This window comes from Adiantum capillus-veneris, chromosome 29 (assembly GCF_014529385.1).
Source record: "Adiantum capillus-veneris isolate H3 chromosome 29, ASM1452938v2, whole genome shotgun sequence".
NCBI lineage: Eukaryota > Viridiplantae > Streptophyta > Polypodiopsida > Polypodiales > Pteridaceae > Adiantum > Adiantum capillus-veneris.
The window spans coordinates 101843002-101869309 of NC_140959.1; the positions used below are offsets into that span (position 1 = coordinate 101843002).

Genomic DNA, 26308 nt, shown 5'->3' on the forward strand with positions numbered 1-26308 from the left:
AGGGTCAGAGTCTCCAGAGCTCTGCACCTCTGATACTAAATGCGTGTTGCAGGTCACTTTCAGTGAGTTTACACATCATTTTCAGGATCATGGGGTGTCACAAGACGGGCACCATGTGCCAAAGAACAGACTGAACAGACTTTTAGTACTTCAATAACAATTGAACTGAAAGAGAGAAACCATGCGACACAGTGGCGGAATTTCACTACAGAGAGTATTGGCCCCAAACCTTGGCGCCCCTTTCGGTATTTCTTTATATTGCATCAACATAGTACAAGCCGGTACTCCAGACTCTGCACCTTCTTTAGGAAGCATGCTATAGAATGAGCCCATGGCCTCATATTTAAAGGCTCTAGGCCCCAAAAGCAGTTTACATGAAAAGCCTTCAAACTCAAAAGCATCTAGTCCAAAAGCAATGCCCAAAAGCTGCCAGTGGAAATCACGAAAATTTGTACAATTGTCGTGTGAGTAGTCATCACAAAACGTGGAAATCCGTACAGTCTGCCACGTCATCATGTCAGCGCAAAATCAGGGTTTTACGTACAACTGCCATGTCATCAGATTCTACGCTGTGTGTGTGAGGGTCCAACTTTATTTTAATTCCTTTGTCACTTGGGCCCCATCGGACGGGGTCCCGTAAGTTGGTAGGACTTCTTCTGCAGTTGCTTGTTCTTCTTAGGGTTTAGGCCCCCCTTGGCCGTGATCTGCAAGTTGGCTCCATTCTTCAGGGTTTGACACGTCAGCAGTTTGTGACATCCCTCCTTCTTGAAAGAAAGTAGTCGATCGCGATTACAATATATTTGCAAAACAACTCAAGTTAGCTCAAAAATTTCTGAGTGTCATTCCGAGGGACAATCAGTTTGCTCGTTTTTAAAAAAAAGGAGTTGGCTTCTCCTCTTGGCTCTTTTGATCAAGGAGTTGGCTTCTCCTTTTGGCTCTTTTGTTAAGGAGTTGGCTTCTCCTTTCGTCTAGATCGGAACTCGTGATATTCCAGTGTAGTAAAATTAGCCATCACACCAAGACCGCACTGATCTTCCACGGGTGTCTTGATGCACTAAAATTACATACCCAAGCAATCTCATTCAATTAGGAATATTCAGTAGTTGGCACATCACAATGCAACACAAATGCTCACATATGCATGCAAGACACAACAAACAGCGCCGCTGAGCACTCTTTCGAGACAAACGGTATGCGGTATGAAGCTATTCGACTATCCCGTCACTCCCCCCGCAAATAACCTAAAAAGCCGGGCCATGAGCTCAGAGAACTGTACAACCAAACGCTCCCCAGACCGCAGTCTGCGTTGCTTGGAGGTTCAAGCATACAACCAAACGCTCCCTAGACATTCCGTCTGCAGGTTTTCTAGAATACAACGGAACGCTCCCCAAACATCATCCAGGTCCAAACAATACCAAAACAATATTTCTCACTTCTCCACCCGGGAGTAAAAATCACCAATTAATGAAACTAGTATTAAAACCAGAGTCAAATATTTCAAATCGGCACCAAAACAAGTTCTTAACAGATACCATCCATTTCAAACAAATTCCAAACAGGATCACTAAACAAGTTCAAACCAAACTCAAACTTAAAAAGCAATCTCGACATCAGCCGAGCTCGAAAAGTCGATTGACTTTTTATCCTGAAACCTGTATCAAACATTAGGGTTAGGTTCCTTCCATAAGGTCGTAGACAACCACAGCATGGTCCATCAGCTCTTGAAAAGACAATGTTCTTCTGGCGGCGATGGTAGTCCCAAGACAGGAATCGCACTAGACCTCCAAGGTTATCAGCTTGAGAAGAGACATGTGGTGAGAGATGTCCAAAAATTTCAAGTCGTAATCTGTTAGGGTTTCTATTATGTCCTGCTCGCGGATCTAGCCTAGACGTCGCCGGGATGGGCGTGGATGGACGTAGTGTGAACCCGGCTAGTGTGGCCGGGCATTATTATAAAAGGGAGGTTGTAACAAACTGCTGACGTGTCAAAGCCTAAAGAATGGAGCCAACTTACAGATGTGGCCGAGGGGCCTAAACCCTAAGAAGAACAAGTAACAGAAGAAGTCCTACCAACTTATGGGGACCCCGTTCGATGGGGCCCCAAGTGACATAAAGGAAGAAAATAAAGTAGGATCCGAACACACGCCAAAAACTTATGACGTGGCAGATTTTCAAAAATTGCGCTGGCATGATGACGTGGGGATTTCCCCGTTTTGCACTGGCTGATGACGTGGTAGGTTGTACGGATTTCCGTAAATTACGCTGGTAGCTTTTGGCATTGCTTTTTGGACCAGAAGCTTTTGAGTTTTAAAAGTTTTTTACTGTAACTGCCTTCAGGCCAAGGGCCTTTAAATATGAGGCTAGGGCTCATTCTCTGGCATGCTTCCTGGAGAAGGTGCAGAGTCTGGAGTAGCGGCTTGTATTGTGTTGATGCAATATAAAGAAATACCGAAAGGGGCGCCAAGTTTTGGGGCCAATACTCTCTGGGGTGGAATTTTGCCAGTCCGTGTCGCGTGTTGTCTCTCTCTCAATTCAATTGTTATTTAAAGTGCTAAAAGTCTGTTCAGTCTGTTCTTTTCTATTGGCACGTGATGTCCGTCTTGTGACAGTGGTATCAGAGCATCAGGCGTATGCTTTTCTGAAAGCATACCGGTCCTACAAAAGAGCAGACAGAGCTATTGGAATTTTATTCAGGCGTGTGCTTTTCTGAAAGCATACCGGTCCTACAAAAGAGCAGACAGAGCTATTGGAATTTTATTCAGGCGTGTGCTTTTCTGAAAGCATACCGGTCCTACAAAAGAGTAGACAAAGCTATTGGAATTTTATTTGAGGCATCTTCGCCCCCCAACCCGGACCTAATAGCCACTCCCACCCTTACTTCATCGCGCATCGGGCGCGCTCCCGTCTTCACCGCTCATGTCTTAACAGGACATAAGCTATTAAGATCACTTGCAAAGAAGGATCCGATATTTGTTTCGAGTCACTGTTTTTCTCAAAAGCAATGCCATGGAGATGTTGATGTCTATAGCTACCAAGCCGCACACTCCAAGTACTTGGCAAGCTTTCAAGAAAAAAACCTGTCTGAAGTTATATGGTTTTTGACATCTTCCTTCGGAGTGCAACTTTTGGCAGAGTGGGGTATCCTGAAATGCTTGCCATGGAAGCCCTAGCAAATTATAACTTGAAATTTCTCGACATCTCTCAGTAGATGTCTCTTCACGAGCAGATGACCTTGGAGGTTCGGTGTGATTGCTATCTCTTGGGACTACCATCGCCGCCAAAGAAACACTGTTTGTCCAAGAGCTGATGGACCATGCTGTGCTCGGCTACGACCTCATGGAAGGAACCTAACCCTAATTTTTGGTGCAGGTTTCAGGATGGAAAGTCAATTGACTTTTCGAGCTCGACTTATGTCGAGATAGCTTTTTAAGTTTGAGTTTTGTTTGATCTTGTTTGGTGATCCTGTTTGGAATTTGTTTGAAATGGACGGTATCTGTTTTGAACCTGTTTTGGTGCCGATTTGAATTGTTTGACTCTGGTTTCAATGATTGGTGATTTTACTCCCTGGTGGAGAAGTGAGAAATACTGTTTTGATATTGTTTCTAACTCTTTGATCAAAACAGTTGAAAGGAGAAGCTAACTCCTTGATCAAAAGAGCAGAAAGCAGAAGCTAACTCCTTAATAAAAAGAGCAAATTGATTGTTTCTCGGAATGTCCCTCGGAACGACCCTCGGAAATTTTTGATCTAACATGAGTTGTTTTGCAGATATGCTGTAATCGCGGACGATTACTCTCTCTCTCAAGAAGGGGAGATGTAACAAACTGCTGACGTGTCAAAGCCTAAAGAATGGAGCCAACTTATAGATGTGGTCGAGGGGCCTAAACCCTAAGTAGAACAAGTAACAGAAGAAGTCCTATCAACTTATGGGGACCCCGTTCGATGGGGCCCCAAGTGACATAAAGGAAGAAAATAAAGCAGAATTCGGACACACGCCAAAAACTTATGACGTGGTAGATTTCGAAAATTGCGTTGGCATGATGACGTGGCAGGCTGTACGGATTTCCGCATTTTGCGTTGGTTGATGACGTGGCAGGTTGTACGGATTTTCGTAAATTACGCTGGCAGCTTTTGGCATTGCTTTTTGGACCAGAAGCTTTTGAGTTTTAAAAGCTTTTTACTGTAATTCCTTTTCAGGCCAAGGGCCTTTAAATATGAGGCTAGGGCTCATTCTTTGGCATGCTTCCTGGAGAAGGTGCAGAGTCTGGAGTACCGGCTTGTACTGTGTTGATGCAATATAAAGAAATACCGAAAGGGGCGCCAAGTTTTGGGGCCAATACTCTCTAGGGTGGAATTCTGCCACTTCGTGTCGCGTGTCGTCTCTCTCTCTCTCTCTCTCTCTCTCAATTCAGTTGTTATTTAAAGTGCTAAAAGTATGGTCAGTCTGTTCTTTTCTATTGGCACGTGGTGCCTGTCTTGTGACAGAGGCAAAGACCTCATTTGCAGTTATGGACCCCCACTGGCAGAGTACTAGTGTAAGGTGCAACGGAAGTAAATGTTGAACTTTGCTCAAGATGAGTGCTCCGAACTGTGCTCAAGGATTCCTTTTATTTATGGAAGGAAGAGCCTTTCGTTCCTTTAGTGAGATAGTGCAAATAATCACAAACAAAGTGAAAGACATTGTGAATGAAGGTGCATGAGACTGAGAGAGAGAGAGAGAAGAGAATACGACACTAGAAAGTTGTCAAACCCTCCTCCGAAGGCCCCACTCTCTATGGCGAGAGCGGTCTTGTCACAAAGTGATGACGTGGCGGACAGCAAAAACCCTAATTTCTGCCAAAAAACCCTAAAATTCCTGCAAACACTAATTTCTGCCAGAAACCCTAATTTTCGGAAATTGTGAAGGCTGATTTTTTTTTTTTTTGGAAAATGATGAGCGACGCGAATTTTGCTTTTTTAATAGAAAAAAGAGAAAAAGACTCTCTAAGAGAGAGAGAGGACTACTGCTTTTGATTTTAAAAGCTTTTGGGGCTCTGCTCTTGGGCATCCCTTGTAACCTTTAAATTAGTGGTGAGGGCCTCACTTCTCAGGGCATCTGGACGCAGAGTCTGAGAGTGAAACCCTAACCGCTCTCTTGTACTTTGATGATTGATTAATACAAAAAGAAATACCGAAAGGGGCGCCAGTCTTTGGGGCCAATATCTCTAGGCACGGAACTCCGCCGGGCGAGTGTAAATCTATTGTGATCTGTGAATTGTTTTGAAGTGGTTATTTGGTGCTGTCGCGGTTGATTCTTGACTTGGAGTGTCCAAGTCTATTACAGTGGTATCAGAGCACAACCAATTTCTCTTCTACGGGAAATCCAATCCCCGAATTTTTTTTCCGCGGCACCTATGGCTTCAGGCAATGATCAGTCGACTCCCTCTGCATCTGGAGATGCGGGCTGGGATCACAACGAAGATTTAGAAGAGAGTATGGCCCGCCTCGGCCTACTCAGGCTGAGCAAAGAGAGATGGAGCGTCGTCAATTGATTGGCGATGCAACAAAGATGATGCTCAATTTTACCAAGGACCCGAAGATGGCAAATATATGAACCAAACCTCTTTGGAAGAGGTACAGATGGAGTGGGAAAGAACCACAACACCACTCCCGAAACCCGCTCTCAAGAAACCTTCTGCCTCCAAGAAATATACGGAGAAGGAACTGGAGAATGTGGTTGATGCATGGATTGCTCAGCTTTTCGACATGCAATAGAAAGGCAAAAAGCACGGCAAAAAGCAGAAGAAAGACACTGACTTCCCGGGATATTTGGGTCGTCGGGCGACATTTGACAAGGCAAAGAAACAGAAGAAGCGTGTTCGATTTGAAGGAGTACCCAGTTCTTCTTCTTCTGACAGTTCTTCGAGCTCCTCGGATTAGAGCGAAGAAGACAGAAAAAGCAAAAAGCGAAGTAAGACACAAAGCTTCGGAAAGGGCAAGAAAAAGGCAAAGAAGGCTACATCTTGCCCAGAGACTGACAGTTCTACTGAGGACTCGTCTACAGACAGCTCAGATTCCGATGACGGAAAGTTTTATGCGAACAAGAAGAATTTTTACAAAGCCAACCAGTATGACTTTCTTGAAGATAAAAGCAAGAAAGTCCGAGAGTTTAAGGAAGGTGGCCACTCGATCAAGTTTGATACTTTTCAGGATACTCAGATGCTTCGAAGGCTTTGTCTTTTATATAGCAGTTTGACATCGCTTTCGCGGGAGGACGCTATTCAGAGCACTCCAAGATTTAGAGAGCTACCTCTTACCTTAAGGGGAATGCTCGTACTTGGTGGTCCACGCTTCTTTTAACAAGAGTGCGCCAGTGAAATGGCTGAAATTTAAGAAGCTTTTTATTTCTTCTTGGTTGACGCAAGAATATGAACAAGATGTACGAGCTGCTTGGAACCATCTTCGGATGACCAAGAAAGATACAATCAATGCTTATTGTGAAAGATTCTGGAGCTCTTTTCTACCCGCCTCTTCATTCAAGAAGATCTCGTTCAGAGAACAGATTGAGCGGTTTACCTTGGTTCTACCTATAGAGATCCGAGATCACTGCTTGGAATAGAAGTCAGCTTCTATTCAGGAGTTGATGAGTCATGTGAAGCGGGGTTTTGCCATTCACTCTGGCAGTCTGACCTACCCCACAGATGAGGCCATTACACAACGAGCCGAACAGACTTCTGGGAATGAAAGTAGAAAGAAAAACAGCAACCCAGAGAAAAATGATGCACGACCCAACCTTACTCCTGAGGAGAGAGCTCGCTTCATCAGAGAGGGGAAGTGCTTTGGATGCGGGGAACAGGGACATATCTCCGCGAAGTGCCCTAAAAAGGCGCAGAAAGAACAAAATGATAAAGACGACGACAGGCCTGAGCGTTCGAGAGCAGCTGAGGAATGTGGCAGAAAAGGCAGATAGAAAAGTAGAATTGGTACCACATGGCGTGGGACCTGCACCGAATTTAATGAATGAAAGTACAAACTTTGCCGCTTTTGGGGCAAAGTGAAGGATCAAGAAGCTCTTTTGAAGGAGCCAAGGCCAACTTCTTTTCACTTGGAATTGGCGGCTCGATTTGGAATTACGCCCGACAGACTGACGCCACAGGCAGAGGTAGTTTGACTGGCACCCGGATGGGATGTTGCCATTACACCAAGCATTGGCAAACTTTGTTTGCAATGACAAGGGTGTTCAGGGCACGCGAGTGACGTTCTACTCAGGATCCCTTGGTACCACAAGAACTACGCCGTGGTTGACTACCGGGCCGAGAAAGCGACTTTGATAAATGAAGGGCTTAGAGATTGTACTTGATGAACTTCAGTTTCTTACTCATTCTTTCGGGAGAGAACTGAACGTTGGATAAAGGTTGAATATGTTTTGACCTGATCAAAAGAACGCCAAGATTTTTCTCCACACTCATGCCGATTGCTTTTCAGAGGGCCTGAAGATCAAACCATTGATCTGATACTTGGAAGCACGCCACCGAATCGGCCACCTTACCGTGTGAGCCGAGTATAGAATGAAAAGATTATCAACCCAGTGAAAGACCTCTTGGAAAAGGGTCTTGTCCAGCCTAGTACTTCACCGTATTGCTCTCCAGTATTGTTGGTTTTGAAGAAAGACGGATCTTGGAGAATGTGCATCGATTATAGAGCTCTCAACAAAATCACCATCAAGAACAGATTTCCGATTCCTAGGATCGATGATATACTCGATAGGTTACAGGGATCCTCGTGCTTTAGCAGGATTGACTTGAAGAGTGGATATCATCAGATCAGGATAGCGCCAGGAGATGTCTACAAGACAACTTTTTGGACGACTTTTGGGTTATTTGAGTTTTTGGTGATGCCTTTTGGCTTAACCAATGCTCCTGCGACATTTAACCGGATGATGGACAGGATTTTTCGAGAGTATAGGCTATTTGCTGGCACTTTCTTTGACGACATCATTGTTTTCTCCAAGAATGAGGCAGAACACAGAGATCATCTGCTTCAAGTCTTTCAGGCATTACGATATTACACGTTAGTGATTAATGCAAAGAAAAGTGATTTTTTTTTCCTACCAGAGATGCACTTTTTGGGACACATTGTGTCAGCACAGCAGGAGTGCAAATGGACCCGGCCAAGATAGAGACTATCCGTGATTGGCCCGATTTGAGGAATGTTCATGAAGTTAGAAGCTTCTTGGGACTTTGTTCGTACTACAGGCGGTTCATACGAAAGTTTGTAGAGGTTGCTTCCCCTTTGCATACCTTGACACAGAAAGGAGTACCTTTTTCGTGGGGACCCACAAAGGTGACTGTCTTTCGGACATTGAAAGAGAAATTGACTATAGGACCAGATTTGACTTTGCCGGACTTGCAGAAGTCATTTGAAGTATTTTGTGATGCTTGTGGTCGTAGTCTGGGTGCGGTCTTGATGCAAGAAGGCCATGTCATAGCTTACGAGAGCCGTTTGTTCTCTAGGCCGGAGATGACAGCACAGATCTATGAGAAAGAGCTTTTGGTGGTTATCCATGCTCTTGCTCAGTGGTGGCATTACCTACTCGGAGCGGATTTTACTGTCTTTACAGACCATCAGAGTTTGCGCTACTTCTTGTCACAGAAGCAGCTTTCGGAAAAGCAGATGTGGTGGGCGAACATCTTGTCACAGTTCCACTTCCAGATTGTCCATGTGCAGGGACAGAAGAATGTGGTGGCAGATGCTTTGTCTCGGAAACCGTTGGTTCTAGCTATTTCCGTGATGCATCATAGGAGCTTTGAGGATATGGTCGATCAGTATGCCACAGATACAGATTTTGCAGATATTTTCACACGGATACGAGATGGGGAGACAGTAGCGGCATACTCCCTTCGGGAAGGCTACTTGATGAGAAAGACTATGTTGTGCGTTACACAGCCGTTGAGAGATAAGGTTATGACTGAATGCCACTGTCCACCTTTTACTGGTCACCGCGGCATTGCTACCACCATGAAAGGGGTAGAGAGATACTTCTTTTGGCCGTGACTCAAGAAGGATGTGGAAGAGTTTGTGCGCAGTTGCTTGGTATGCTAGAAGGTCAAGTTTGACAGGCATAAGGCACAGGGATTGTTACAGCCTTTACCCATACCCACCCACCCCTGGGAAAGTATTGCAATGGATTTCATTTTTGATCTCCCAAGAAAACAGAATGATCACGATGATTTTCCGATTACATGGCACGTCTGAGACGATTGTCTCCAACAGAGACCCCAGATTTATGAGTTTGTTTTGGAAGGCAATTTGGGAGAACATTGGCACGCGGTTGCAGTTCTCGTCATCGTTCCACTTGCAGACTGACGGGCAATTTGAGATTGCCAATTCAGTGATTTTAGATTTATTGAAGTCTTGTATCTCGGATCAGAAGACTCAATGGGAAAAGAACTTACCTTTGGTGGAATTTGCCTACAATAACACGATACACTCTTCGACGGGGAAGACGCCATGTGAGATTGTTGAAAGTGCTGCGAAGGTTCCATCCTTCCTGAGCACGAAAGATTAGATATTGGAAGCGGATGAATATTCGCGAGATTTGGATACGGCTTTTGCCAAGGTTCGCAAGACTTTGCAGGAGTCTCAAGAACGACAGAAAAAGGCAGCGGATCGCCATCGTCACGACTTGAAACTGAAGGAGGATGATTGGGTGCCCTTACTTTTGAGAAGGCACGCCTAAGAAAGAAAAAGAGAAAGGAGAGGCTTTTTCCAAAGCTTAGTATGTGATACTACGGACCTTTCCAGATTACTGAAAAGATAAATGATGTCTCCTTCCGATTGAACCTGCCAGATACTTGGAGGATTCATAATGCATTGCATGTGAGTCTCTTGAACCCTGTTAAGGGTGATGTGTCTGATGATGGGGAGCCTGATGAGCAACCCGAAGTGGAAGAAAACGAGGAGATCCTTGTTCTTGAACAGATTTTGGCACATAATGATACGAAGAAAGGTAAAGTCCGAAGGCGGTTCTTGGTTTAGTTCAAGAACTTTCCTGCATTTGATGCGAAGTGGATGGAGGAGGAGGACCTAGCAGATACTCCTCGGATTGTGAAACTTTACCTCGATGTTTTGGTTTAGCATAGTCTACTCCAAACGGAACCCAGAAATTCAGCTTGGCTGGAGATCTGGTGCAGTGGGATGCACAAGAGGGGAGTTACTCCACTCCTTTGTCAACAGATGCCTTGATTTTGATACTAAAGTCATTGATGTCTCTTTGCGCTTCAGGGATACTGAGAGCTGACAGTATTCTGTTGGATGACTTTATGAAATGGAATTCCTGATTACGATACTGATTTGTTCTTGACTTCTTGTGAGTGCAGGAACTGATAGACGAAATGACTGCAGCATTTTTGGTCTGATTGATCTCGAATAGACATGGTTGCAATAGGGGTTAGTCAATCGGACATCGATGAGGTCCCGATTGGACCTAGATGTGATTGCTAGCTACATTGCCGATAAATCATGGTCTAAGATGTTGAATGTCATGTGATGTCGTGTGATGTGACTGTCGATTTTGTACATGTGCTAGATGTGTGTTCCTAGTACGTAGGTAGTAACAGTCAGTGTCTGCTAAGACGGTTTATGGCTTTTGTCGGTTTTGCAGGCGTAATCGCGGTGGATTACAATGTTTTCAAGAGGTGGGTATGTCACAAAGTGATGACGTGGCGGACAACAGAAACCCTAATTTCTGCCAAAAAACCCTAAAATTCATGCAAACCCTAATTTCTGCAAGAAACCCTAATTTCCGAAAATCACGGAGGCTGGAAAAAAAAAATAAATTTTTTTAATTGGAAAATGATGAGCGACGCGAATTTTGCTTTTTTTATAAAAAAAGAGAAAAAGACTCTCTAAGAGAGAGAGAGGACTACTGCTTTTGATTTTAAAAGCTTTTGGGGCTCTGCTTTTGGGCATCCCTTGTAACCTTTAAATTAGTGGTGAGGGCTTCACTTCTCAGAGCATCTGGACGCAGAGTCTGAGAGTGAAACCCTAACCGCTCTCTTGTACTTTGATGATTGATTAATACAAAAAGAAATACCGAAAGGGGCGCCAATCTTTGGGGCCAATATCTCTAAGCACGGAACTTCGCCGGGCCAGTGCAAATCTATTGTGATCTGTGAATTGTTTTGAAGTGGTTATTTGGTGCTGTCGCAGTTGATTCTTGACTTGGAGTGTCCAAGTCTGTTACAGGTCTATTTATGATTGCACCAATCTCTACAATGCTTGGACTTGCCGACGATGTCGACGACGACGAGGACGACGACGAGGCGGGTTGAAATCCAAAAATTCTAAGGGCTGAAATCTGCAATGAGGTTAGCTTCGCTAGAAAAAGTATCAACTAACACCTCATCCTTGTGAACAATCACATCTTTTTCTTGCAAATCATCATGCTTGTGAGAAATCACATCTTGATCATCATGCAAATCATCATGCTTGTCATTGTCATTCAAATCATCATGCGTATCATTATCATTCAATTCATCATGCAAATCATGTAATTCCTGTGTGTCTTGCTTTGGAGAAGACGAGACTGAGAGAGTTTCCTTTAGGCTTTTCCCGAATCTCTTGCATCTGTGCCTGCACTTGAGAAAAGAGTCGCAACATCTCTTCCATGTGTCGGTCGTTTATTGCTTTTCTTTCTGCTTCTCTTGCTTCAAGTTCTAACTTCATGTCCATCATCATGTCGGAAGCCTCCATAGGAGTTAGTGCAATCCTTGGAAGAGGGTCAGAAAAACCTCCTTGGTGGGGAAATTCTTCTTCGCTTCTTTCATGCTCACCACCACCAAGCGAAGTATCCATTCTGCTTCGAGTGATGACCATCCACTGAAGTCGTGGGTTCTTAGGTTCACGAGGAACTTTGGTTCTTGTGGGTCTTGGTTCTTGGGGTTCTTGAGGTTCTTGAGGTTCTTGAGTTCTTGAGGGTCTTGAGGTTCTTGGGTTCTTGAGGTGCTTGGGTTCTTGAGGTTCTTGAGGTTCTTGAGGTACTTCTTTCGCTTGCAATCTGTGTTAGAGAAGGTTCTTCTCTTCACCCGAGTTCTGTTCTTTTCCGCGGGCGCACCCCTTGGCGGCCTTGCGCTCACACCAAGGTTGCTTTTTCCCACCTCACGTCGATTGGCCGGCCGCTAAGTGCACGGTCCGCTCTCAATGAGTGAAAAGAGGCACAAGGGGAGGCTGGACAAGTCCTTCTTTCTTGGGTTTCCTGTCACTCTTCAAAAACACGATTAGGAATCGACACGCTCAAGAGGACTTGGGTTACGTGCGATTGTAACAAGCAAAAAAATTTCTGTGGTTCTTGTGGTTCTTTCCTTGAGTGATACAGAACACTGCCAAAGCTTTGATACCAATGTAAGGTGCAACGGAAGTGAATGTTGAACTTTGCTCAAGATGAGTGCTCCGAACTGTGCTCAAGGATTCCTTTTACTTATGGAAGGGAGAGCCTTCTGTTCCTTTAGTGAGATAGTGCAAATGATCACAAACAAAGTGAAAGACAGTGTGAATGAAGGTGCATGAGAACGAGAGATAGAGAGAGAAGAGAATACAACACCAGAAAGTTGCCCACTCTCTATGGCGAGAGCGGTCTACTTATGATTGCACAAATCTCTACAATGCTTGGACTTGTTGACGATGGCGTCGACGATGAGGACGACGACGAGACGGGCTGAAATCTGAAATCGCTGAGGGCTGAAATCTGCAAATTTTTATCTGCTGAATTTTGACTCTATGTCGGTGACGACGGTACGATGACGACGCGCTGAAAACGCAGATGCTGAAATCTGCGTTTTCTGGGCTGAATCTGCGAACTTTGCGGGATTTGACCGTGTGGCGAGGATCTGCTACGGGAAGGTGAGATCTGCGAGGTTTGGGGGTTCTAATGCGGAGTCTAACTGCTGAAAACTGAAAACGTTGATGCTTCTTGGGTCTTGTCGCGATGAATCTGCAAAACGTTGAGGTTGTTGCCTGATCCAAAAACGCTAGGGGCTGAATTGTCTTCTGTTGCAAAAACGCTAGGGGTTCTGCTGTCTTGCTGCTGCCGGGGCTGATCCGCTGTGCAAAAACACCAGGCTGCTTGTCTTGATCCAAAAACGTTAGGGGCTGAATTGTCTTCTGTTGCAAAACCGCTAGGGGTTCTGCTGTCTTGCTGCTGCCGGGGCTGATCTGCTGTGCAAAAACGCCAGGCTGCTTGTCTTGATCCAAAAACGCTGGCTGATCTGGTCCAAAAACGCTAGGTTTATGCTGTGGAGCAAAAAGCTAGGCCTCTTGGGTTCTGCTGAGAAGTTGCCCGTTGAGCGAGTGGCACCACGTGCCAATAGAAAAGAACAGATTGAACAGACTTTTAGTGCGTCAATAACAACTGAACTGAAAGAGAGAGACGACACGTGACATGGAGTGGCGGAATTCAACTCCTGAGAGTATTGGCCCCAAACTTTGACTACCTTTCCGTATTTATTTATATTGCATCAACACAGTATAAGCCGGTACTCCAGACTCTGCACCTTCTCCAAGAAGCATGCCATAGAATGAGCCCATGGCCCTAGGCCCCAAAAGCAGTCTACATGAAAAGCCTTCAAACTCGAAAGCACTTGGTCCAAAAGCAATGCCCAAAAGCTGCCAGCGTAAATCACGGAAATCCGTACAATTGCCACGTCAGCAGTCAACGCAAAACGTAGAAATCCGTACAATTGCCACGTCATCATGTTAACGTAAAAGCAGGGTTTTCCGTACAGTTGCCACGTCATCAAATTCTACACGGTGTGCGAGGGTCCAGCTTTATTTTAATTCCTTTGTCACTTGGGCCCCATCGAACGGGGTCCCATAAGTTGGTAGGACTTCTTCTTCTTCTGTTGCTTGTTCCTCTTACGGTTTAGGCCCCTTGGCCGTGATCTGCACCATTCTTTAGGGCTTGACACCTCAATAGTTTGTGACATGGGGTCCTCTGAATGACTAGGGCAAATTTACTATTTGCTTATATATGGAGACCCCCCCTTGTACTTTATGACATGTTGTGATTGATCAGTGAGCAGAGCTTCCAATGTTTGGGTCATACTCTCTAGTGTTTTCTTTCTTGAGCTGAGTCTTGCGTTCTCGCTTCTCTCTCTAGTGTTTTCATGTGCCATCTCTCTCTCTCTCTCTCTCTCTCTCTCTCTAGCGTTTTTCATGTGCCATCTCTCTCTCTCTCTCTCTCTCTCTCTCTCTCTCTCTCTCTCTCTATATATATATATATATATATATATATATATTTCATGTGCCATCTCTCTCTCTCTCTCTCTGTGTCACAAAGTGATGACGTGGCGGACAGCAGAAACCCTAATTTCTGCCAGAAACCCTAAAATTCCTGCAAACCCTAATTTCTGGAAACCCTAACTGCTGGCTGAAACCCTAGTTTCTGGCGCCAGTGCCACGTGGCAGGGTTGTACGGATTTTCCGGAAATTGCGCGGCAATAGGTGCTGGCAGCTTTTGGGCGTTGCTTTTTGCATGAAAGAGAGAGAACTTGCTTTTTTTTTAAATTAAAAAAAAAAAGAGACTCTCTAAGAGAGAGAACTGATGCTTTTGATTTTGAAAGCTTTTGGGGCTCTGCTTTTGGGCATCCCTTGTAACCTTTAAATTAGTGGTGAGGGCCTCACTTCTCAGAGCATCTGGACGCAGAGTCTGAGAGTGAAACCCTAACCGCTCTCTTGTACTTTGATGATTGATTAATACAAAAAGAAATACCGAAAGGGGCGCCAGTCTTTGGGGCCAATATCTCTAGGCACGGAACTCCGCCGTGCCAGTGCAAATCTATTGTGATCTGTAAATTGTTTTGAAGTGGTTATTTGGTGCTGTCGCGGTTGATTCTTGACTTGGAGTGTCCAAGTTTGTTACAGTGGTATCAGAGCACGGCCGATTTCTCTTCTACGGGAAATCCGATCCCCGATTTTTTTTTTCCGCGGCACCTATGGCTTCAGGCAATGATCAGTCGACTCCCTCTGCATCTGGAGATGCGGGCTGGGATCACAACGAAGATTCAGACAGAGAGTATGGCCCGCCTCGGCCTACTCAGGCGGAGCAAAGAGAGATGGAGCGTCGTCAATTGATTGGTGACGCAACAAAGATGATGCTCAATTTTGCCAAGGACCCGAAGATGGCAAAATATATGAACCAGACATCTTTGGAAGAGGTACAGAGGGAGTCGCAGAGAACCACAACACCACTCCCGAAACCCGCTCTCAAGAAACCTTTTGCCTCCAAGAAATATACGGAGAAGGAACTGGAGAACGTGGTTGATGCACGGATTGCTCAGCTTTGTGACGTGCAAAAGAAAGGCAAAAAGCACGGCAAAAAGCAGAACAAAGGTATTGACTTCCCGGGATATTTGGGTCGTCAGTCGACATTCGACAAAGCAAAGAAACTGAAGAAGCACGTCAAGTTTGAAGGCCTACCCAGTTCTTCTTCTTCTTCTTCTGACAGTTCTTCTAGCTCTTCAGACTCGAGCGAAGAAGACAGGAAAAGCAAAAAGCGAAGCAAGAAACAACGCTTCGGAAAGGGCAAGAAAAAGGCAAGGAAATCTAGGTCTCGCCCAGTGAGTGACACTTCTACAGAGGACTCGTCTACGGACAGTTCAGACTCTGACAACGGAAACTTTTATGCAAACAAGAGGAATTTTTACAAAGCCAACCAGTATGACTTTCTCGAAGATAAAAGCAAGAAAGTCTGAGAGTTTAAGGAAGGTGGCCAAGCACTTAAGTTTGATACTTTTTCGGGATACTCCGATGCTTCAAAGGCTTTGTCTTTTATACAGCAGTTTGACATCGCGGGAGGACGCTATTCAGAGCACTCCAAGATTCGGAGAGCTGCCTCTTATTTTAAGGGGAATGCTCGCACTTGGTGGTCCACGCTTCTATTAAGCAAGACTGTGCCAATTACATGGCTGAAATTCAAGAGGCTTTTTATTTCTTCTTGGTTGACTCAAGAGTTTGAGCGAGATATACGAGCTGCTTGGAACCATCTCCGGATGACCAAGAGCGATACAGTGAATTCTTACTGTGAAAGATTTTGGAACTCTTTTCTACCTGCCTCTTCATTCAAGAAGATCTCGTTCAGAGAACAGATTGAGCGGTTTACATTGGGTCTACCTACAGAGATCCGAGACCACTGCTTGGAATAGAAGTCAACTTCTATTCAGGAGTTGATGAGTCATGCGAAGCGGGGCTTTGCAATTCACTCTGGCAGTCTGACCTACCCCACAGATGAGGTCACGACACAATGAACCGGACAGACTTTTGGGAATGAAAGTAGAAAAAGAAAGAGCAACCCAGAGAAAAAGGATGCACGACCCAGACTTACTCCTCAGGAGCGGACTCGCTACATCAGGGAGGGGAAGTGCTTTGGATGCGGCGAAACTGGACATATCTCCGCGAAGTGCCCTAAAAAGGCACAGAAAGAACAGAATGACAAGGACGACGAAAGGCCTGAGAGTTCGAGAGCAGCTGAGGACCGTGTACGAAAAGGCCGTGTACGAAAAGGCAAGATGAAAACAGGACTGGTTTCAGATTGTGTGGGTACTGATCCCGACACCATGGATGAGAGTACAGAACTTTGCCGAGCTTGGGGCAAAGTGAAAGATCAAGAGGCCCTGATTTTCTTTGATGGAGGAGCCAAGGCCAACTTCATTTCACCGGAATTGGCGGCGCGGCTCGAGATTACTCCCGATCGGATGGGACCACTTGCAGAGGCAGTTCTAGCGGCACTCGACAGGGACGTAGCCATTACACCTGTCATTGGCAAACTTCGGTTGCATTGTCAGGGGTATTTGGGGCATGAGGACTTCTTCATAATGCCTTTGGAGGGTTGTGATGTTCTCTTAGGGATTCCTTGGTACCACAAGAACAACACCGTGGTCGATTATCAGGCGAGAAAAGCGACTTTGACTACAGAAAAGGGCAGAACAATTGTACTTGATATTAAACTGAAGGGCGAGTCTGTCCCTATTATATCGGCTTCGGCCATTTCAAAATTAATGAAGTCCAGTCTGTTTGTTTACTCTATCTTTATGAAAGAGTTGAGTGATGATGATAGGACATATATGTCTAAACTTGATAAAGAACGCCAAGATTTTCTACACTCTCACGCCGATTGCTTCTCAGAAGGCCTGCCAGGAGAGTTACCACCCGCTCGTCCTGAAGATCATACCATTGATCTGATACCTGGTAGTACACCACCGAACCGGCCACCCTCCCGTGTGAGCCGAGCACAGAATGAAGAGATTATGAACCAAGTGAAAGACCTCTTGGAAAAGGGTCTTGTCCAGCCTAGTACTTCACCGTATTGCTCTCCAGTATTGTTGGTTTTGAAGAAAGACGGATCTTGGAGAATGTGCATCGATTATAGAGCTCTCAACAAAATCACCATCAAGAACAGATTTCCGATTCCTAGGATCGATGATATACTCGATAGGTTACAGGGATCCTCATGTTTTAGCAGGATTGACTTGAAGAGTGGATATCATCAGATCAGAATAGCACCGGGAGACGTCTACAAGACAGCTTTTCGGACGACTTTTGGGTTATTTGAGGTTTTGGTGATGCCTTTTGGCTTAACCAATGCTCTTGCGACATTTAACCGGATGATGGATAGGATTTTTCGAGAGTACAGGCTATTTGTTGGCACTTTCTTTGACGACATCATTGTTTTCTCCAAGAATGAGGCAGAACACAGAGATCATCTGCTTCAGGTCTTTCAGGCATTACGAGATCACAAGTTAGTGATTAATGCAAAGAAAAGTGAATTTTTCCTACCAGAGATACATTTTTTGGGACACATTGTGTCAGCAGCAGGAGTGCAAATGGACCTGGCCAAAGTAGAGACTATCCGTGATTGGCCCGATTTGAGGAATGTCCATGAAGTTAGAAGCTTCTTGGGACTGTGTTCGTACTACAGGCGGTTCATACGAAAGTTTGCAGAGGTTGCTTCCCCTTTGCATACCTTGACACAGAAAGGAGTACCTTTTTCATGGGGACCCACAGAGGTGATTGCCTTTCGGACATTGAAAGAGAAATTGACTACGGGACCTATTTTGACTTTGCCGGACTTGCAGAAGTCATTTGAAGTATATTGTGATGCTTGTGGTCGTAGTCTGGGTGCGGTCTTGATGCAAGAAGGCCATGTCATAGCTTACGAGAGCCGTTTGTTCTCTAGGCCGGAGATGACAGCACAGATCTATGGGAAAGAGCTTTTGGCGGTTATCCACGCTCTTACTCAGTGGCGGCATTACCTACTCGGAGCGGATTTCACTCTCTTTACAGACCATCAGAGTTGGCTCTACTACTTCTTGTCATAGAAGCAGCTTTCGGAAAAGCAGATGCGGTGGACGAACATCTTGTCATAGTTCCACTTCCAGATTGTCCATGTGCAGGGACAAAAGAATGTGGTGGCAGATGCTTTGTCTCGATAACCGTTGGTTCTGGCTATTTCCGCGATACATCCTAGGAGCTTCGAGGATATGGTCGATCAGTATGCCACAGATACAGATTTTGCTGATATTTTCACACGGATACGGGATGGGGAGATAGTAGCTGGATACTCCTTTGAGAAGGCTACTTGATGAAAAAGACTATGTTGTGCGTTACACAGCCGTTGAGGGAAAAGGTTATGACTGATTGCCACTGTCCACCTTTTACGGGTCACCGCGGCATTGCTACCACCATGAAAGGAGTAGAGAGAGATTTCTTTTGGCGGAGACTGAAGAAGGATGTGGAAGAGTTTGTGCGCAGTTGCTTGGTATGCCAGAAGGTCAAGTTTGACAGGCATAAGGCACAGGGATTGTTACAGCCTTTACCCACCCGCCCCTGGGAAAATATTGAAATGGATTTCATTTTTTTTGATCTCCCGAGAATACAGAATGGTCACGATGATTTTTCGATTACATGGCTCGCCTGAGACGATTGTCTCCGACAGAGACCTCGGATTTATGAGTTTGTTTTGGAAGGCAATTTGGGAGAACATTGGCACGCGGTTGCAGTTCTCGTCATCGTTCCACTTGCAGACTAACGGGCAATCTGAGATTGCCAATTCAGTGATTTTAGATTTATTGAAGTCTTGTATCTCGCATCAGAAGACTCAATGGGAAAAGAACTTACCTTTGGTGGAATTTGCCTACAATAACACGATACACTCTTCGACGGGGAAGACGCCATGTGAGATTGTTGAAACTGCTGCGAAGGTTCCATCCTTCCTGAGCACGAAAGATTAGATATTTGAAGCGGATGAATATTCGCGAGATTTGGATACGGCTTTTGCCAAGTTTCGCGAGACTTTACAGAAGTCTCAAGAACGACAGAAAAAGGCAGCGGATCGCCATCGTCGCGACTTGAAACTGAAGGAGGATGATTGGGTGCTCTTACTTTTGAGAAGGCACGCCTAAGAAAGAAAAAGGGAAAAAGGAGAGGCTTTTTCCAAAGCTTAGTATGTGATACTACTGACCTTTCCAGATTACTGACAAGATAAATGATGTCTCCTTCTGATTGAAACTGCCAGATACTTGGAGGATTCACAATGCATTGCATGTGAGTCTCTTGAAACCTGTTAAGGGTAATGTGCCTGATGATGGGGAGCCTGATGAGCAACCCAAAGTGGAAGAAAACGAGGAGATCCTTGTTCCTGAACAGATTTTGGCACATTATGATATGAAGAATAAGGGTAAAGTCCGAAGGCGGTTCTTGGTTAAGTTCAAGAATTATCCTGCACTTGATGCGAAGAGGATGGAGGAGGAGGACCTAGCAGATACTCCTTGGATTGTGAAACTTTACCTCGATGTTTTGGTTTAGCATAGTCTACTCCAAACGGAACCCAGAATTCAGCTTGGCCGAAGATCTGGTGCAGTGGGATGCACAAGAGGGGAGTTACTCCGCTCCCTTGTCAACAGATGCCTCGATTTTGATACTAAAGTCACTGATGTCTCTTTGAGCTTCAGGGATACTGAGAGCTGACAGTATTCTGTTGGATGACTTTATGAAATGGAATTCCTGATTATGATACTGATTTGTTCTTGACTTCTTGTGAGTGCAGGAACTGATAGCCGAAATGACTGCAGCATTTTGGTCTGATTGATCTCGAATAGACATGGTTGCAATAGGGGTTAGTCAATCGGACATCGATGAGGTCCCGATTGGACCTAGATGTGATTGCTAGCTACATTGCCGATAAATCATGGTCTAAGATCCGAATGAATGTTGAATGTCATGTGATGTCCTGTGATGTCTAGTGATGTCCTGTGATGTCGTGTGATGTGACTGTCGATTTTGTACATGTGCTAGATGTGTGTTCCTAGTACGTAGGTACTAACAGTCAGTGTCTGCTAAGACGGTTTATGGCTTTTGTCGGTTTTGCAGGCGTAATCGTGGTCGATTACAATGTTTTCAAGAGGGGGGTATGTCACAAAGTGATGACGTGGCGGACAGCAAAAACCCTAATTTTTGCAAGAAACCCTAAAATTCCTGCAAACCTTTAAAATTACCAGAAGCCCTAATTCGCAGCAAACCCTAATTTCTGGAAACCCTAACTGCTGGCTGAAACCCTAATTTCTGGCGCCAGTGCCACGTGGCAGGGTTGTACGGATTTTCCGGAAATTGCGCCGCAATTTGCGCTGGCAGCTTTTGGGCGTTGCTTTTTGCATGAAAGAGAGAGAACTTGCTTTTTTTTAAATTAAAAAAAAAAGAGACTCTCTAAGAGAGAGAACTGATGCTTTTGATTTATAAAGCTTTTGGGGCTCTGCTTTTGGGCATCCCTTGTAACCTTTAAATTAGTGGTGAGGGCCTCACTTCTCAGAGCATCTGGACGCAGAGTTTGAGAGTGAAACCCTAACCGTTCTCTTGTACTTTGATGATTGATTAATACAAAAAGAAATACCGAAAGGGGCGCCAATCTTTGGGGCCAATATCTCTAGGCACGGAACTCCGCCGGGCCAGTGCAAATCTATTGTGATCTGTAAATTGTTTTGAAGTGGTTATTTGGTGCTGTCGCGGTTGATTCTTGACTTGGAGTGTCTAAGTTTGTTACACTCTCTCTCTCTCTCTCTCTCTCTCTCTATATATATATATATATATATATATATATATATATATATATATATATATATTTATATATATATATATATATATATATGCGTGCGTGCGCGCGCGTGTGTGTACATATATGTAAATGCTTTATTCAATTGGGGGTGCCTTATAGCAGCTTATGGTTGGCACTCCAAGCTAGGCACACTGCAACCTTGCTTGAAAGACTATGAAAATCAATTAGCTTATCAGCAGCGCATTGTCGATGTTTCCGTTGAGGTGCTATGACTTGTAGATTGTTTGGTGTTCTATTTGGCTCAACTTACTCTTGTCAAATATTTCACAGGTTGCTGTATCGCATGTGCAAGTATCATCAAGAGTTACAGAAGCTGGACGATGATGTAAAGAGGTGGAAAGCACAATAGGGAGACTTTTTTTCTTGTACTTCAAAATATTGATCGCCCCTAGTTTTGACCTTTGTACTGTATGTCTGGAAAGAGGTATGATGTTGTCTATATGGATATGTACCACCCACTGCAAGCAACTCATGGCTTGATGGGGCTTTTGATAGCGATTATTTAAGGTGTCATCAATATATATTTCATCCAGTTTGTTCATGCTTCTCTTCTATGAGTGATATTAAGCTGGCAAGAAGGTACTCTCCTACATAAGGCCTCAGTAACCTAAGCATGGAACTCTTGGGAGTAATCGTGGACCGTTGATGAAAGCTTTGCTATTAGTGCCACATGGCAAATTACAGATTGCAAACCCTTGTTCTTCCTTTTCCTTGTAAGAGCGGCATTAACTACACATTGTCTTATGTATATGTAGGCCCTGTGAGAGAGAGTTCACATTTTTTTCCAAGCACCCATAGTTTTGTAGCAGGGGTTGTTGCACTCGTATGGCAAAAGTAGGTTATGTGCAATGGTGAAAGGGGGAGGAGAGGTCATCTTTGTACGGGATTTTCCATGCAGAACATGATGTGATCAAAATGATGAAACCAGGGCAACATATTAAAGACAAGGACAGTTATTTGGCATCAATAAGTAGATGTATTACCTGTACATTCTATCGGCCGTCGAATTCGTGCCACTTGTTTTTCAATTTACAATGGTCCAGCCTTTTTTGCATTGATATCGCTAGAGAGAAAGGAGGAGTTGAGTGCTAAGGCATACCGCCCCATCTCCCAAAGCTAAATCACTTGATTCATATCTATTCTTGTTGAGCAAGTACATTGTAGGGAGGTTTGTTAGGTGCATTCCTGGTAGAAACTCAAACTGGGATTATCTCTTGCTTGTGAGGGAGCCAACTCCCTTGTAATAATGAAGTCTATAACCCTTTCTCCTCATTAGTGCCTTTGTCCTTGAAATCTTGAGAGGACTTCTCTCCACCCTAATTTAGTTATTTTTCTTACGAAGCGTATAGGCTGATTTTGCAGTACATTAGAAAAATTTAGCTACTATCGTGGTGTTGTGTACCATGCGAGAGATAGTCCTTGTGCATTCCAAATTTTTACAAAATCCATACATTTCATCTAGAAAGAAACCCTTGCTTTGCATGACTAAAAAAAAATCTTTCTTGTTTGGCCCTTGTTGGGTGTAGGGTAAAAGAATGTAGTGGTGTCACATAAGTGTTGTCCATGGACACTAGCTACTACAAAGTCACACTGCCATGTTTTCTGTGCAAGGCTATATGGACTCTCTAGCATGTTATACATCAACGGATGGATCTTTTAGAGTACAACAATAAAATGCAAGGTATGAAAACTTTTGATAGATTTTGTAAAAAACTACCATGCTCCCATTTCCATGCTACAATATATGATAGCACAAACAGCTTCGCACCATTACATGATTTTATCCTATACTTTACAATTTCACACTCCAAGAGAGATGTAATCCCATATAGGGCTCTTGGAAAGAACTTATTTTGATTCTAGAAATATACTCCAAGACTCCAATCATTGATCTATTATCCATCATGAATAAGCTTACACAATGTCATGCCTTCAAATGCAATCACGGATGGTTGTATTGGGAGAAAAGTCTTTGTCCCCATCTATATAAAAAAGGAGATCTTCTAAGTTCTCTAGACCTTGCCATGCTTGGATTTCCTTGCCATACTCATATATAATTAATGATCATTGAAGAAACAATCAACTTCTCACAATGCATTATGTATACTACAAGTGGCATACAAGTTTAGGGTAGCACTAGGTTTGTGGTTGGGCCATTGAAATTATAAGGTGTATGTCAAATCCTAACTCTCTCTCTCTCTCTCTCTCTCTCTCTCTCTCTCTCACACACACACACACACACACACACACACACACACACACACACACATATCTACCTAATGAGTCTTGAAATCTTAATATGTTCCTCAAGAAACAAATTGTGTGCTCTAAACTCACATACCAAGTCACCAAAACCTATGTGGCCCATTTGCTAAGTACTATGATGGGCTCTATAAAATATTTCCTTGAGCCCCACACCCTTTTCTCATAAGCGGCTCTCTGCTCTCTCGTGAGTCATCGCATAAACTGTATTTTTTTTCTTTGTTTTGAGGATTTGTTTGTGGCCTTAGCCCCTTTCAAAGGCTCTAATGTGGAAACGTGTAGCTTTTTGGGTGTTTCTTTTCATCTACACTTGTCCCATGTCTACTTTAGTAGCATTTGTAGCAAGGTTCAATAGAGACAATGTATATCACCATGATCCCCTTTTTTTGTGCAAGTTTCTCATAGTAGTCCAATTCTATTTCCTGACACTTGTAATGAAATCACACTTTACAGAGTTATTTGATCTAAGATTTTCTTTACATGGTCAAATTGGATCAGGTCGTCTTTGGCGGTAAGGAACATGGCCTTTTGTTTTCAAGATCTTTGGTTCAGCATTGGGATGTTTGCCTCAGATTATAAATTTGGTGGAATTACAGTGTTATTACCCTAGCGTCAGTTTGGAGGGATGGCCGGAGATGGAGACACATAAGTTTCAAGGGTTGGGAGACGAAGACGAAGTTGCTGCAGCTTGAGGGAGAAGACAAAGTGACTGCAGCTTTTGGAGCATACACGCCAAGCTCGACAGAATATGACATGATAGCAACGAGTGCTCATGGAAGCACTTCCTCTTGCATTTTTAACTTCACAACAACCCGGCAACCTCTATCGAGCTCTTCAAGTAGCGACGATCCTCGTTAAACCCAAGGGCAGTTAAAGCTCTCCGCCGTATTGAATTTCAATGGCGTTTTTAGCTCATCCCTTCGGACAGCAATGCATGAGCATTTGAGGAGTTATAAGCACGCTGCTCATCCGCACATCATCTTAGCCAGTATTTTTCGTAGCTTGAGCTCACTGTCTGTCTACGCGCGCACGGAAAAACAGTGAGCTCAAACTATGAAAAATACTTTATGGTATATATTGTGATGGAGTGGGTGTAGATTCAAATGAGTGGGGAAAAATGTCTCTCGGCTTAGCCTTCAGCTACGAGTTGGAATTTTAAGACAATCTATTGAGAAGTGAGGAAAAAAAATTTACTAGAAAAATAGTATGAATATGCAGAAAATGGAGCGTTTTTATTTCATATAAGAATGTCACGTAGGTGACTGAGCACGCAGTCCGTCCGTGCGCATCTTTGTGGCTATTTTTGTGTGTAATAAAAGCGCTCCATTTTTTGCAGGTAAAACTATATTTTCACATATTCCTCAATGTAAAAATAGTTACAGTGCTCATTACCCTAGTCTGTTCTTCTAACAATTGTAGCTACTAGAGGCGACACAAAATATTGGATGCATGAGAGATGACTTGATGCTCGAGATCACCTAATAGGGGAGGACCCATTTTTTAAAAGCAGAATCTCAGCTCCGATGTGGGTTTGAAAAGAAAGGGAGACGATGAGACAGGTGGCAAGGGGAAGGCAACATGGGATCTAGGTCAAAGGCCGAAGCGACATGCATTGGTCACGACGAGCGAGCCAAGGCCACAAGGGGAAGGAGATGATCGATTTTGGAGACCTCTCTTCTTCTTCTTCTCTCTCTCTCTCTCTCTCTCTCTCTCTCTCTCTCTCTCTCTCGGACATCCACACATACCACAAAAGCCGTGCTCTGTGTATGTGTGTGTGTCATGTGGTTGTCATTGATGACACGAGCATCACCAAATCACTAATATATGCAGTAAAGAAGAATATCATCAAGAGGAATGTGGGTCTTGCACTGCCTAGGAGAAATGTGATAGGCTGTGGGAGAACAGGTAGGAACCATCATCGCTTGTTCAAGATGACATTCTGGCAGGAGACGGGTGGTGGAAGGGAAGACCGCGATAAGCAAGAGGTGGGCTTAATCACAATGCAAAGGGGAGGAGATACTCGAATTCGAGAAGATTCATACTAATAAAATTGAAATTGACCGAGTAAGTGGGTCTTGGGGGGGAGAGAGAGAGAGAGAGAGAGAGAGAGAGAGAGAGAGAGAGAGAGAGAGAGAGAGAGAGAGCGAGTGAACTAAACCAGATTAATTACACATGATAAACAGGATCGGGAGGAAATTGTTATGTAAGAAGGTAGGTTTCTAGCCCTTTTTGCTAATGTGAGAGGATCGATAGAAGGGTAGGTTTCTAGCCCTTTGAAAATAACCAAATGCAATTGGAAAAATAACACAAAAAACACCACTCGATGGTAGTGGGGTGAAATGGGAATGGCATTGGGATCTTGAACCCAGAACTACACGCAAATTAAGACATGTGTGCAAAGCTAGTAGTATCCTTATCAAATCAAAGGTGGGATTGGGTGGTGTTTGCTTGGGATATGGTTGACAAAGTAGAACCCTTCTCTCAAGGAGGATAAAGTGCATGAGAAAATTCTAGCTCCAAGTAGGACTTTTGGAAATCTAGGGAGTTTTCATGGGAGGGATACTAAAAAAAAGCAACAAAGTGGTATCATCACTAGAATGGATAGATACCTTCAAATACTTCAAGTGCTCCATCTTACATTGGTCCCTTGGCTCTTCAAGATATGAGGAGGATCCTTAAATACCTTTTGGAGGGAACCTAGTGAGTAACAAAGGAATTTCCAAGCTGGCACATTTCTAGAATGATGGAAACTTCTCTTCAAAGGATGTAGACTAATTGGTGGTGCAACATAATTTGAAGCTAAAATGAAAGGGTAATCAAAAGTAGAGTCTTAATAATTATCCTCTACTCACGAAATTGTGGAGGGTTAATTGGTCAGAAGAGAAGTGGGTAAAAAGTTTAAACAACAT

General features: G+C 44.0%; 1 protein-coding gene across 1 annotated transcript in view; it reads left to right on the plus strand.

The window, feature by feature from the left end:
* Positions 1-24272, plus strand: part of LOC147419672 (uncharacterized) — a 35059-nt gene extending 10787 nt beyond the window's left edge. Inside the window, exons 4-5 of the mRNA XM_086505511.1 lie at positions 21408-21470; positions 23996-24272. Coding sequence (XP_086361637.1) covers positions 21408-21470; positions 23996-24257 — 325 coding nt within the window. The 3' untranslated portion in view covers positions 24258-24272. The remainder of the gene's footprint in view (positions 1-21407; positions 21471-23995) is intronic.
* The last annotated feature ends 2036 nt before the right edge of the window (positions 24273-26308 follow it).